This window comes from Cydia fagiglandana, chromosome 25 (assembly GCF_963556715.1).
Source record: "Cydia fagiglandana chromosome 25, ilCydFagi1.1, whole genome shotgun sequence".
NCBI classification, from domain to species: Eukaryota; Metazoa; Arthropoda; class Insecta; order Lepidoptera; family Tortricidae; genus Cydia; species Cydia fagiglandana.
The window spans coordinates 6,283,847-6,298,769 of NC_085956.1; the positions used below are offsets into that span (position 1 = coordinate 6,283,847).

Below are 14,923 nucleotides of genomic sequence, written 5' to 3' on the forward strand. Positions count from 1 at the left end.
TGTTATTGCTTTTTTTGGTTGCCGTTGCCGCTGTTGGAAGTGCTAGTATGTATTTTAATTTTCGTTATCCATAATAGGATTCATTTCATATAAAAAAATAAACACATATTTGCTTATTGCCGACTGTAGGTACTTGGTATTATAAAAAGCAATTTATTTATTTTATTTTGAAATTCGCTATGCCATTTAATTCACTTTTTTTAAAGTTTTAAACGTACCTATTTAACCATACCCCGAAGTTAACGGAATTCAATAAAAACACTGTGTATGCAAAAGGGCCATTCTTCTGTTTGTAGTAGGTATATAATTGTTTGACAAATTTTCGTGTGTCACAAAATGATTATTTTAAAATACCTACTTGGCAATTATTTTCATTTTCTGTTTTGTGCTGGAGAAAAGGCTTAGGTATTTACGCTAACATTACCAATAGCTTGGTTCAAGAAATAACCACTGTAATAATTCTTAATCCCAGTATTCCCAGTAACTCAGTGGTCCTTAATTGTCTCCCGATTTGTATGAAAATAAGGCATTTATTAATTTAGGTAAACATATATACTTACTACTTGTTGTTGGGTATTTATTTGTGTTCTAAGATATAAACACGAAAATAAGTTTATCATTTATAAAACTACAAAATCTCTGTATTTAGTGCGCATAGTTACACACTACACGTAGAGCAATGAAAATGAGCCAGCAGCAAGAGCCCCTGGCATCTGGTCGTCAGTGGAGGACAGAGTGGCAAGCGAGCAAATAATATATATAAATAGTACCTACCTATTAGAGGTTTATTATGAAAAAAATACATTCCTTATATTTTTAATTATGCTTTCAGAAAGTGGAGCAAAGGATTCTGGTACGGAGGTAAGACTGCTTTCCAAAAATCGTAATAAATTTACATCATGACATTAAAACTTTATTAGGTAGTGTTTCAGTTATGTAACATAACTTCTGTATTTTCTGCAAACATCCCTTTTTAAAATCTGTATATTCACTACCTACTTTTGGTTTCATGTAATCATACCTACAATACAATACAATACAAATATTCTTTATTGCTCACCAATATGAAAACGAACATGATGTACAAATTAAGCATAACTTAAACTATGGTAGACAACAGGCGGTCTTATCGCTGAAGAGCGATATCTTCCAGACAACCTTAGGGTAATAGAGAAACGGCAAAAAAAAAGTAATGTGAGTAGGTGATGCAGTCTCATTTTAATTAAATAATAGGTATTTAAACTATTTAGTAAAATTTTATTTAAACTATTTAGTATATTTAGTAAAGTTTGTGTTTAAGGTACGTTTTTCTTTTCAGATAAAGAAAGGAGATAAAGCGGATGTAAAATTGTTTTATGAAAGTCTATGCCCTTACTGTGTGGACTTCCATAAACGTTTGGACGCCGTATTAAAGGAAATCGGATCGTACATCAATCTTAAACTGTATCCTTATGGAAATGCTGATGTTGGTGAAATTTACTTAATAAGATTAAAATTATAGCTTTATTTCATTTATAAAATGCGCTTCTTGCCAGTTTATAGGTACATAGGTATAAATACATATACGTTATAGATACCTATACGTTTTAATTTCATAGAAGATTAACGTTTATAATAACACCTGCACTACGTGGGCTATCAAAATCGCTGCAGAGTTTTATTGGTCTATCTATATACGGTATACGTAGGTGCTTTATTAAATTGCAGCTTGCTAAAGCTGAGTTTCCACTATCCTAGATGAGCGAGGATGCGTAGCGAGAGATGTGTTTTTAAGAACTAAAAAATCACTGCACACTAGTGAGGAAAACAAATGAACTGATTATTGGTTCTTAACAAACACATCCTACACATCTTCGCACATCTCTGGTGGAAACGACATGCCGAAACCGGCTAGGTGCGAGTCGGACTCGCGCACGAAAGGTTCCGTACCATTGCGAAAAAAAACTGCAAATACCACGTTTGTTGTATGGGGCACTTAAATATTTATTTTATTCTGTTTTTACTTTGTCTGGCCAGTGTAGTCTTAGTAAAGGGGTCCCGTTTTTACCCTTTGGGTACGAAATCCTAATTAAATGTGACGTTCCACGGGAAAAGGTACCTTATGGCAACTGGTGCTTACGTCGCATACCACCGCAATAGTATTGGAGCGGCATTAATAATAGCCTACCTAAGCGCCAACCGCTATAAGATACCTTTACCCGTGGGACGTCGCAAATGTGTGAATAACATTAATTTACCATTTCAGAGGAAGGACGAGAACGGTAAGACCGTAATTATCTGTCAGCACGGCGAAAAAGAGTGTTACGGGAACAAACTTCACGCCTGCGCTATTGATCAACTGAAGGATATTCAAAAGGCGGCATATTACATCACCTGTATGATGAACGGGACCTGGGGAGGCGCCGGATCCACTGATAAAGACGCCACTAAGGTATATATCATAGAGGTACAATAATATAGAGAGGGAACGGGGGGAGGCAATGAGATACACTTATAGAACTTTCAAGAGGAGTAGCAGAGAAAGCGATATTATTGCTTGTCCTTGTCACAATCTCACTTTTTTATGTTTATTATGAATGGGCTTACTTATGGCCACAGACTAGCCGAGGCGTAGACGTGGCCTACGATGGAGCGAACTCGCCCAGAAGGTGCCTGTTCACTCTTGATTTGAACGTTGTCGGGCTATATTTTGTTTGTTCCCCACCATAAGTATGGTTTATGGTGGGCAACAAATAACCCGACCGAATTACGTAGATTGTTTATTTATTGTTAGGAATGTTAAAACGTGTTTTCAATATTGTCGCATTGCGTATGTTTTGTAAGCAGTGGTGGCCGAGTGGATATGACGCCCGACTTTCAATCCGGAGGTCGCGGGTTCAAATCCCGGCTCGTACCAATGAGTTTTTCGGATCTTATGTACGAAATATCATTTGATATTTACCACTAGCTTTTCGGTGAAGGAAAAACATCGTGAGGAAACCTGCATACATCTGCGAAGAAATTCAAAGGTGTATGTGAAAACCCCAATCCGCATTGGGCTAGCGTGGGGACTTATAGCCCAAGCCCTCTCGCGCATGAGAGGCCTGCCTGTGCTCAGCAGTGGGACGGTATATAGGCTGAAATGGTGGTGGTATGTTTTGTCCCTCACGGCGGCACGCGTATACCACTTCTATAGGATGCTCCCTTCTATGGTATATACAAATATTTTTAGGGTTCCGTGCCTCAAAACGAAACCTTTATAGGATCACTGTGTTGTCCGTCCGTCTGTCTTTTAAGACCCTTTATCACGGGAACGCGTAGAGGTACACCGAGTTGAAATTAAAACCTTATATATACTCAGGTCTACAGTCCCTGGAAGCTGTGAAAAAATCAAACATCTAAGTAAGAAAGGATACGGCTGTTTATGCCACAATAAACGTATATTTCGACACTCTTAAGAGCCCTTCAACGTGCACACTAGCACCACAGCTAAATAATCGTGATTATTTAAATTTTACGAAAGATATTGAAAAAAGGGGGCCGCTACGTACTGTATTGTGTATTTAAGTACCTTTTGAATACATCAAACTAGTTTTTATGTTGCTGGATTCGTCAATCTATGCGTCCAAAGTTAAAACGGCCGTTTTTGTTTTGAGTTCCTAGATCGACGAAACCAGCAACACAAAAACTAGTTTGATGTATTCAAAAGGTAGGTACTTAAATACACAATACAGTACGTAGCGGCCCCCTTTTTTCAATATCTTTCGTTAAAATTTAAATAACCACGATTATTTAGCCGTGGCGCTAGTGTGCACGTTGAAGGGTTCTAAGGGAATCAAAATTACATATACTTAAAATTTATCCGATTTCAGTGCGGAGAGCAAATGAAAATAGACTCAAAGCCTATCAAGGAATGCGCTAAAGGTAAAAAAGGGGAAGAACTACTAGAATACTACGGCAAAGAAACCGATAAGGCCGGGATAGATGGTACGCCTTATGTATTAATAAATGAAGAGGAGTTTGACCTGAACGACGACTTGAAGAAGGACATATGCAAAGTTTTGAAAAATCCGCCACCTCAATGTAAAACTAAAGAGTTATTGGACACTTTGTATTCAATTTTGTCTAACATACTCTGAATTTGGTGCAAATATAATTGTCCTATTTGATGAAATTGTTTATTAGCGTATTTTATTATATTTAACCACAACCTATCTACTTAAGAGTCAACAGGAGTGGTCATTTCTCCATACAAACGTACTCGACTGTTTCCTCCGTGGGTTTTGATGCTAGAGCAATGATTTTTTTTAACGCAGATTATTATTGTCAATATCTGTGTCGGACCGTTTTGCTTTTTTTGATAGCTTTGTTTTTTAAGGCGCTAGCGCCCTTCAAAAATGCCCAAAATGGCCTAATTGACTATGCCGCAATGAGAGGCGTAGTATACAAAACTGATATCAATTAGCCTAAAAACCAAAACGGTCCGACACAGATAATTTCATAATCATTTAGATTTCCAAGTTTGGTTAGGATTGGTTAAGTTTTGAAGGAGAAAACAGTCGAGTACGAAACCTCGATTTTTGAGATTTTTACTCGGAATTTTTCGCCTTGTCCTTATCGCACTAGTTCTAGGAGCCGGTTCCATTAGCGAGACGCGTATATTTACCTAAATATTTAAAACTCAGCTCCTGTTTCGTCTTAAGCGAAGCGCCCACGTAGAGGCGTGTCACTGCCCCGCTGCGCGCAAAGTTTTGTATAGCGCTGTGGGTAAACCGCCTCGACCGGGCCACAGAATAATAGTTATTTGTTTTACAACGGGCCAAAGTTGTTGTTTAGCCGCTCGTGCTAATATTGATACCCGAGCAAGCGAAAGATTCCAAAATTGAACCATGAGCGTAGCGAGTGGTTCGAAAAATGGAATCTAGAGCGATACGAGGGTTTCAAAGCACGAGGGATAAACAAAATTTGCCCCGAGTGAAACACAAAATTTTTCAACACACCAACCCGAAGCAAATATTAAATATAAAATATTAAACAAAATCAAACCAAATCAAATCCAAATGAATGTTATTAAATATTTATCATCCAAAATCATCATTTAAAAGTCCAGCAAACATAAGAAAATAATCCAAAATTTGCACTTGATTATTTTGCCTCACATATGAATAAAATGCAACTTTGCTATCAGTTTTTGAAGTGCAAAGTAAGCCTTTCCGAGCTGGTGTGGTGAAAATAATAGTACTAGGTACCGCGGTGCAAGTTCGAACGATAACTTCAAAATAAAACACGCTTAAAGACTAAGGGTACCTACCTCAATGTCGGCCGTCGTTCGGATCGACAATCAAGTACCCTATTCTATGAAAATGGCAACATCGAAATTTTTCGTTGAATTTATTACGCTACGTCTTACGTAGGCGAACAACGCGCGAACGCGGCGCGGCGCGGCGCGGCGAAAGCGGCCGCCGCCGCGCCGCGCCGCGCCGCGCCGCCTGACATTCGCGTGCAAATCGCGCCGCACCGCGTTCGCAACGAGATCGCTTACGTAGGACACTTCTATGGGCATCAAAGGATTGATTTCGCCGCGCCGCGCCGCGCTGCGTTCGCGCGTTGTTCGCCTACGTAAGACGTAGCGTTACATACTGGCGCTAGGCCGGGAAAACGCTAGGTCGAAGAGAGATAATTTATGACACTCATTATGAAAACTGTGCTAATATACTGTAGAACTTTTATGTGTCCTAAGTCCTTATTTTATCTATTTACAAGTTAGCCCAAAAATACGTTGACATTTTTTACTGTGTTTTATTGATGATAACGTTTGCGTTTGTGTGATAAAACTGAAGCATAAAATTTAGAAGAGAATGCGTTGTGTTTAGTGAAATTTCGTGAAAAATGTGTAAGTTAGATAATTTTTCCTACAACTTTTTTTTATTTGGGCCACCCTGTATTGCACTGAACGAGCGTAAAAATGTCGGGCACGCCTGAAGACAGACTATATATATATTTATTGACGTGCCCACTTCTTCACATTCGTCAGAAGGTGCTCTACAGACAATCGGTCAGAATGTTGCCATATTCCATGTTGTTGCTTTTTTTCGTGGCTATTGCCGCTGTTAGAAGTGCTGGTATGTACCTAAAGATATAAATTTTATTTACAGTACATATGGTCCTATTTTTTTGGTACTGTAAAACGTTGTACGATACAGGTGCGAATAGGTAATTCGCAACTCGTGTCGATTTAAAACACTCCCTTCGGTCGTGTTTTAATTTATCGCCACTTGTTTCGAATTTCCTCTTTTCCGCACTTGTATCGTAAATAACTATTTCGTTATAATACGTTTCTTGAAAAAAAACCCACAGTCTGCTATAAATGTGTTTATTTTAGGATTATTTACACAGAACAGAGCTCATACAACTGAATATTATGTAATAATAAAATCGGTCGCTCTCTCTGCAAGTGATTAAAATATATTTGGGATTTATATTATTTGTTAATAATAAACTTCATTAATCCCTACATTAATTTTAATTATGTTTTCAGAACATAGGTCAAGTGATTGGGATATCAAATCCACGGAGGTAAGATTAGTAGTAGTAGTAAAACACTTTATTGTACAAAAAACAAAACAAAACAGGAAAAATAACATTCGTCATTAGTACAAAGGCGAACTTATCCCTTTAAGGGATCTCTTCCAATTAACCTTTGAGCAATTGAGGGAGAATTGGAGAGGGTAGACATCCGTACTTTACCAACATTAATACCAAGATTAATTATCGTTTTCCAAATATCGTGACATAAGTCATGACATTAATTATAAGTATAACCAATTATAACTTAGGTATTAAGTAGTGTTTCAGTCATGTAACATGATTTATGTAGTTTTCTGAAAATATCCCTTTTTAATCTGTTTAACACGTTCCCTGTGTACCTAGGAACCAGAAATTGAGACCACAAGTGCAACATGTTTTTTGTCAAAAAAAAGCCAGTATGTGCATGCAAATAAAAAAAGACCTAGCTCACACGTGTAAATTTTGGCAATGCTTTAAGTTTATATGGGGTCGTGCATCATTAGTGGTGCATGCACGTATCATCTGTACCCTAAAATGCTACACATATGATGCATGCACAAGGAACGTGTTAAGTATTGACTACTTTTGGTTTCATAGGTATATTCATGGTCTGACTCATTTTATATTTAATTAAAATGAGTCAGAACATGAATACTCGTATAGGTATTAAGACTAAGTATTTAGTAAAATTTATTCTTAAAGTTTTTAACAGTTCGTGTTTTGGATACCTTTTTGATTTCAGATGAAGAAAGGAGATAAAGCGAATCTAAAATTGTATTATGAAAGTCTATGCCCTGACTGCGTAGACTTCCAAATACAACGTTTGGACCCCTTATTAAAGGAAATCGGATCTTACATCGATCTTAAACTGTACCCTTATGGAAAAGCGAAGGTTAGTGAAATTTACTTTAATAAGATTAGAATTATAGTTAAAATTTCATTGAAAAACAGCTTCCGCCATTCCGGTTTATATGTAACTAGCTGTGCCCGCGGCTCCGCCCGCGTGGAATTCGGTTTGTGTCAGTAAGCTGCTAAATATATAAAAAATAGTAAATTACATTACACTGTATTTTTTTATTCAAAAAATTATAACATTTATAATTTCCTGCATGATAATTTCTTAAAATAATTCTATCTTATTGTTTCATACTTTTTAGAGCGCGATTTGTAGTAGTCCGACTACGCCCGACTTTTTTAGTATGAGAAAGTCGAAGTCGCCTAGCTTTGGACCGCATTCAGCGCGCCACGTGCGTCGGGCTTAGCCCAATGCTTTGAGTATGAGGGTGCCTTCGGCTCCCAACTTTCGCAAGCGTACAGCGTGTCACGTACGTCGGTCTACGCCCGACTCTTTTAGTATGAGGGCGCCGAAGACGCCCAGCTTTGAAACGCGTACGTTACGCCCGACGCTCTGAGTATGAGGGCGCCGGAGGCGCCCGGCTTTGGAATGCGTACAGCGTGTCACGTACGTCGGTCTACGCCTGAATTTTAGTATGAGGGCGCCGAAGGCGCCCTGCTTTGGAACGCGTACAGCGTGTCAGCACGTACGTCGGTCTACTCCCGACGCTTTGAGTATGAGGGCGCCTTCGGCGCCCGGCTTTGGAACACGCACAGTGTGTCAATTAAGTACATCGGTCTACGCCCGACTCTTTGAGTATGAGGGCGCCGAAGGCGCCCGGCTTTGGTAACCATACAGCGTGTCACGTACGTCTCTTTTAGTATGAGAAAGTCGAAGTCGCCTGGCTTTGGACCGCGTGCAGCGCGCCACGTTGTTGGGCTACGCCAGATTCTTTTAGTATGAGGGCGCCGAAGGCGCCCGGCTTTGGAACGCGTACAGTGCGACACGTACGTCGGGTTAAGTCCGAAGCAGTGCCGTATAAAGATATTTTAATGCCCTAAGCATTTCTAGACCATGGTGCCCCCTCTCCCTAGGGTCATTAAGATTACATTATTTTTTTTGGTAAATTGAGTGAAGTTCATTGCCGCATTACAGCTGAGAATGGAAATCAGTCACATTATTATATCTCGAAAATTGACAGTGCCGCAGCAGTAATGTTGCAACAGAGTACCTAATGCTGCTGCAGTCGCCACCCGAATGTCACCTTTATCATATCTTAGGTTAAAATATAATTGAAAACGCGAGCGAAGCGAGCGCGAAAATTTTTCGATATAAAAACGCAATTTGATAGACAGTTGTACATTTTTACTTTTAGTATGGAAATCAGTCACATCATTTTATGGAGCATTCCATGAAATTGTCTACCGTTGTCCCGTACAAACGCGAGTTTTCTGAAGATTTGCAGGTACATGAGTTTCTATTTCTGTAACAATTGGTCAAAAATATGACCAGAAAAATAATTGTCGGCTTTAAACGCCGAAAAAAAAGTTCTAATATACGAAATAAAATGCGTTTGACAGTAACGTTGCAACAGAGTAATGCTGCTGCAGTCGCCACCCGAACGTCACCTTTATCATATCTGAGAAAGTGATTGAAAACGCGAGCGAAGCGAGCGCGAAAATTTTTCGATATAAAAACGCAATATGATAGACAGTTGTACATTTTTACTTTTAGTATGGAAATCGGTCACATCATTTTATGACGAAAATTGACAGTAACGTTGCAACAGAGTAATGCTGCTGCAGACGCCACCCGAATGTCACCTTTATCATACCTTAGAAAGATATTAAAAACTTGAGCGAAGCGAGCGCGAAAATTTTTCGATATAAAAAACGCAATTTTACTTTTAGTCCCAACCAGGCGCGAATCCAGGATTTCATACAAAGAAGGGATGGGACAGTTTTCTATCAGCCTAACTTCGCATAGGGCTCGATATTTAAGGATTTCAGCGAGGTTGTTTTCATGCATAAAAGATGCAAGAAAGCAGAGCTTGGAATTGACCAAGAGAATTGAATTGGCGAAGTGTGAGCAAGGCAGTAGGCCCAGCTGCGAAAGAGGAAAGCTTGGATCCACGCCCAAGTGTAATTAAGGCAGAAGATCAACTTTGCCGTAAGGCAGAAGGCCTCGCATAAGACCTAGCGCCGAACCGCAAAAGAGTGAGAGAGAGTGAAACCCAGATAAATAAATATATACCTACATACAAACACGAACGCTGAAAACACAATACACTCTCTCTCACTTTTTTTGGGTAGTCGTGAAAAAGATGTCACTGTGCAATGAGGGGTAATTAATTTACTGTCGTTTAATTTTGTTGTATATTATTATATCGACATAATTATTCAATTAAATTTGTTGATGTCCGTACCCCCTCATCTAAACTTAGAGTTAATTTGACAAAAACCTTCCTCGGTGGCTTTTCATGTCACTACGTATTAAATTCAGCGCCATCTGTTAGTTTACCAGGGTACTCAATAGTGGTAGCACATATTTGAAAAAAGTTTGCCCCTCCTTCCTAAGTAGCGCCATAAGATTCAGGGGCAAACTTGAATCAAGCGAGTGTTGTGGCTACCCCCCCTTTTAAGGGTTGAATTTTTATAGCCTATAACCTGGCCGGAGATTTTCTCGATAGATTAGTAAAGTTTGGATCAAAATCCGTTCAGCCGTTTTCACGTGATGCGCGTTCAAATAAACAGACAAACAGATAAACAGATAAACAGACAAACAGACAAAAATTCTAAAAACTGTTGGAACGTGTTCTGTTATCGATTCTAAGTATCCCCAGCCAACTTTTTTTCAAATATCTTCCATGTACAGACTTTCGACCCTCTACAGCTTTATTATATGTATAGATAGATGTATAGAAGATAGATACCTACCTATATACGACATAAGTAGGTGCCCTTGTTAAATTACTTTCTAAGGCTGCCTTTCCACCAGAGATGTGCGAGGATGCGTAGCGAAAGATGTGTTTTTAAGAACCAATAAAATCACTGCACACTATAACCGAGGAAAACAAATGAATATTGGTTCTTAACAAATACACCCTACGCTACGCATCCTCGCACATTTCTGGTGGAAACTACACCTAAAAAACAAACTATATCAGAAAAATGGATGCATAACATTAAATTTACCATTTCAAAATGCAAAATTCGGTTATTTTTATCAAGTTTTTCCCTAAGAATTCGTCAATCGTCCTTGTAAGTTTGACACTTGTGTTAGGAGGTAGGTATTCGCTCTTTCATACAGTGTTAAATAATATGTGACGTCCCACGGGTAAAGGTCCCTTATGGCCGCTGCTCGAATATTATCGCGGCGCTATGCGACGTAAGCGCCAGCCGCCATAAGGTACCTTTTGCCGTGGAACGTCACATATGTTTAAGATTTCTGTTCCATTTCAGAGGCATGAAAAAAATGGCAAGACCGTAATTACTTGCCAGCACGGCGAAGAGGAGTGTTACGGGAACAAGCTTCACGCCTGTGCTATTGATAAACTGAAGGACATCTATAAGGCTGCACATTACATAACCTGTATGATGAACGGGACGTGGGGAGGCGACGGATCCACTGATAAAGACGCCACTAAGGTAAAGTGCGAGCTCGTTCCATCGTAGGCCACGTCTACGCCTCGGCTAGTCTGTGGCCATGAGCATCAGAGAAATATAGAATAGAGTGCTCACTCCATACATCAGTTTTGGTACCAAAAATATTAGTATTTTCATAGTCGACATCTAGCATCGAGTAGCGGAATTATCAGTACCGTTACTTGACAATAGATCGGCGACCGAAAAGTCTAATGCTCAACAATTTTCAGCTAATATTATACCTATAAACGGATTAACCGGAACTCTGTTTTCAACTCCTGCTTCTAATATTAGTTGTAAATTGTTGTTCAATACAATTTTTGTGGGTCGCCACTCGAGAGACATCTAGTATCGAGTAGCGGTACTGATAATTCCGCTACTCGATGCTGGATGTCGACTATGAAAATACTAATATTTTTTTGATACCAAAACTGATGTATGGAGTGAGCACTCTTGTCTTACTATATTTCTCTATGCCATGAGTAAGCCCATTCAAAAAAAGAAGTTTCCGGGGATATGTTTTTTAGGGTTCCGTACCCAAAGGGTAAAACGGGACCCTATTACTAAGACTTCGCTGTCCGTCCGTCCGTCCGTCTGTCACCAGGCTGTATCTCACGAACCGTGATAGCTAGACAGTTGAAATTTTCACAGATGATGTATTTCTGTTGCCGCTATAACAACAAATACTAAAAACAGAACAAAATAAAGATTTAAATGGGGCTCCCATACAACAAACGTGATTTTTGAGCAAAGTTAAGCAACGTCGGGAGTGGTCAGTACTTGGATGGTTGACCGTTTTCTTTTTGCTTTTTTTTGTTTTGTTTTTTTTTTGCATTATGGTACGGAACCCTTCGTGCGCGAGTCCGACTCGCACTTGCCCGGTTTTTAATATGAATATTACGCGAAACTCTGCGTGGGCGCCACTACCACTATCCATCACAATCTGGGGGCCTACCGCGAAACAAGAAAGTCGAAATTTCGTTATGACTCTAATATCACTCTTGCATGTGCGAGAAGAGGCAGATAACTAAATTTCGATTTTCGCGTTTCCCGGTAGGCCCTTGTGAACAAATCGCCTTGATCAATGTCATATTGCAGTTATTATAATTGTGCGCGCCTTTAGAGCATTTAAACACCTCGTATCTAATAAGTAAATTACAGTTTTTTCAGAAAATGTCCCTAGTATGCCCCCTATGTTACTATACCATGTACTGATATGCAAACATTTGAAAGTGACATTAATAGAACTCTGAATGCATTAGTCAACTGGCTGGAAATTAATAACCTATCAATAAATGTAAGCAAAACTAGGTATATGCAATTTAGAACTAGTAAGCGTCAAAGTTTGAAGCTAAATATAACTTACTTAGGTGATTCTGTCAGCGAAAATAAAAGCTTCCAATTTCTTGGTATAGATTTGGATGAACATTTAACCTTTAATGAGCATGTTGATGGTGTTTGTAGTAAAATAAATAAATTTATATTCCCTTTGAGGAAAGTCAGACAAACAGTAACTCGAGAATCAGCATTACTGGCATATCACAGCTACATTATGTCTACACTCAGATATGGTATAATAGTATGGGGTAACTCATTTGATGTGCAAAGGGCGTTCATAATGCAAAAAAGATGTATAAGAGCCATCTTCAAAATGAAACAAATGGAATCCTGTAAGCCAGTAATGCAAAAGAATAAATTGTTATCACTACCATCCTTGTACATATATGAAATGGCTCTTTTTGTTCGCCTCAATGAAACTCATTTAAAAAAAAACTGTGATATGATAAGTTACAATGACCGTATATCTAGACAGCGCAATCTACTATTTTTGCCAAAAACCTGCCTCAAACAAACAGCTAGAAGTTCATTTTATATGTGTATAAAAATATTTAATAGGTTGCCAGCTGACATAAAAGACCTTCCAATCAACAAGTTTAAAAAGAAATTATTTTTATGGCTTAATGACATGTGTTTTTATTCCATACATGAATACTTTGATTATGAAATGGAATAGAAATAGGAATTTGAAATTGTAAATAATGAATTGCATGACTTTTCTAATGTTAATAATTAATCTGACATGTTATTTCTAATATTTTTTATGTTATAATTTTATGTTAGTGCGACTATACTTTAAATTTTGCATGCTACACCAAGCAGGGTATGGTTGAACTAATTAATATGTTATTGTACACCTTTGTAAACCCATATTCAGCAAATAAATAAATACAGATACAAATACAAAAATCTCTAAAGAAAAATACATATCCTACTGTAAATCTGACATCGTCATGTAAAAGGTCTTTGTCACGTACCATGAGGACCAAATTTGCTTGTATTTTTATACTAATAACCTGTCAGAGCGTCCTTATGGTAAGCCACAATGTACCTTTTGATTGAAAACGACACAATTATTTACTAATTCAATACTTTATACTTAAAATCTATCGATTTCAGTGCGGAGATCAAATGAAAATCGACTCAAAGCCTATCAAGAAATGCGCTAAAGGTGATAAAGGGGAGGAACTACTCGAATACTACGGAAAGGAGACTGACAAGGTCAAGTTCAGAAACGTACCTTACGTGTTAATAAATGAGGAGGAGTTTGAAATGTTTGAAGACTTGAAGAAGAAAATATGCGAAACTTTGAAAAATCCGCCACCTCAATGTAAAACTAAAGAGTTAATGAACATTTTGTCCTCAATTTTGTCTAATATTCTGTGAATCTAGTGCAAATTTATATAAAATTGTACTCTTTGATGAAATATTTTATTAAAATAGCACAGTGGTCCCAAAGTTAACTGGGCTCCGACCCACCTAATGGCTAGTCTACACGATGGGCCATATCTGTCCTGATCGTAACAGACGCCGTATGTTAGAGAGTGAGTCTTCTGTACCTACTACCTAGTACTATTATTTATTCTGAGCAAAAACTGCCAAATCCGGGACCCACCTCTTGGCAACTCTACAAGAGTTCGCAACGCTCTTGGCAACGCTCAGTTGCCGTAGTAGTTTCACGCTACGTCTTACGTAGGCGAACAACGCGCGAACGCGGCGCGGCGCGGCGCGGCGAAATCAATCCTTTGATGCCCATAGAAGTGTCCTACGTAAGCGATCTCGTTGCGAACGCGGTGCGGCGCGATTTGCACGCGAATGTCAGGCGGCGCGGCGCGGCGCGGCGCGGCGGCGGCCGCTTTCGCCGCGCCGCGCCGCGCCGCGTTCGCGCGTTGTTCGCCTACGTAAGACGTAGCGTCAGGGCTCACTCAATATTCGCTCGCGACCCACCAATGGGTCGCGACCCTTATGGCTCCTCTACACGATGGGGCAACGCCGGCCACTCCTAGGGACGTATTTATGCGTTAGAGGGAGCAAGTGATATTGCTATCTCATTCTACCGCATGGCTGCGTCCCTTGGAGTGGCCGGCGTTGACCCATCGTGTAGAAGAGCCATTAGTTTGGGAGATGCTGTATTACCGCAAAGCCCGCATAGGTACTTATTGATATACCTATCTTATAGTGCGACATAAAATAGTAGACATTAAACAAACTGGAACTAAAAAAAACATACTAAATTGTTGCCACGTTTAAGCTTTTACGTCAAAAATGTGAATCCTCATACAAACAACATAGGTTTAGGCACAGAATAAATAATAGTACTAGGTACAGAAGACTCACTCTCTAACAAAACGAGTCTGTCACGATCAGCACAGATATGGCCGCTAGGTGGCGACAGCGCCACGCGCGGCTTATGGCAAACCCCAAAATTGGGGTCGAACGGATGTACTTTTAGCTATGTAGGTACTTCTAGCAAAGCGACGAAATCGCGGAGTGAGCCACGCCTGGTTTAGGTTAATTCTAACCTAAACCAGGCGTGGCTCAGTAGTAACGGAACTAAGTT

General features: G+C 39.3%; 3 protein-coding genes across 3 annotated transcripts in view; 2 read left to right on the top strand and 1 right to left on the bottom strand.

Annotated features, from left to right (window-relative positions):
• LOC134677163 (neuropeptide SIFamide-like) overlaps positions 1-14,923 on the bottom strand; it is a 162,999-nt gene that overhangs the window by 89,643 nt on the left and 58,433 nt on the right. The gene's annotated exons all lie outside the window — the stretch shown is intronic.
• LOC134676836 (GILT-like protein 2) lies at positions 823-4,158 on the top strand. Its single transcript, XM_063535217.1, has 4 exons — positions 823-861; positions 1,301-1,465; positions 2,246-2,431; positions 3,852-4,158. Exons 1-4 carry the CDS (start codon positions 823-825, stop codon positions 4,116-4,118), a joined length of 657 nt encoding a protein of 218 aa, XP_063391287.1. The 3' UTR covers positions 4,119-4,158.
• On the top strand, positions 5,986-13,790 carry LOC134676973 (GILT-like protein 2). Its single transcript, XM_063535349.1, has 5 exons — positions 5,986-6,101; positions 6,518-6,555; positions 7,289-7,438; positions 10,843-11,028; positions 13,483-13,790. Exons 1-5 carry the CDS (start codon positions 6,041-6,043, stop codon positions 13,747-13,749), a joined length of 702 nt encoding a protein of 233 aa, XP_063391419.1. The 5' UTR covers positions 5,986-6,040; the 3' UTR covers positions 13,750-13,790.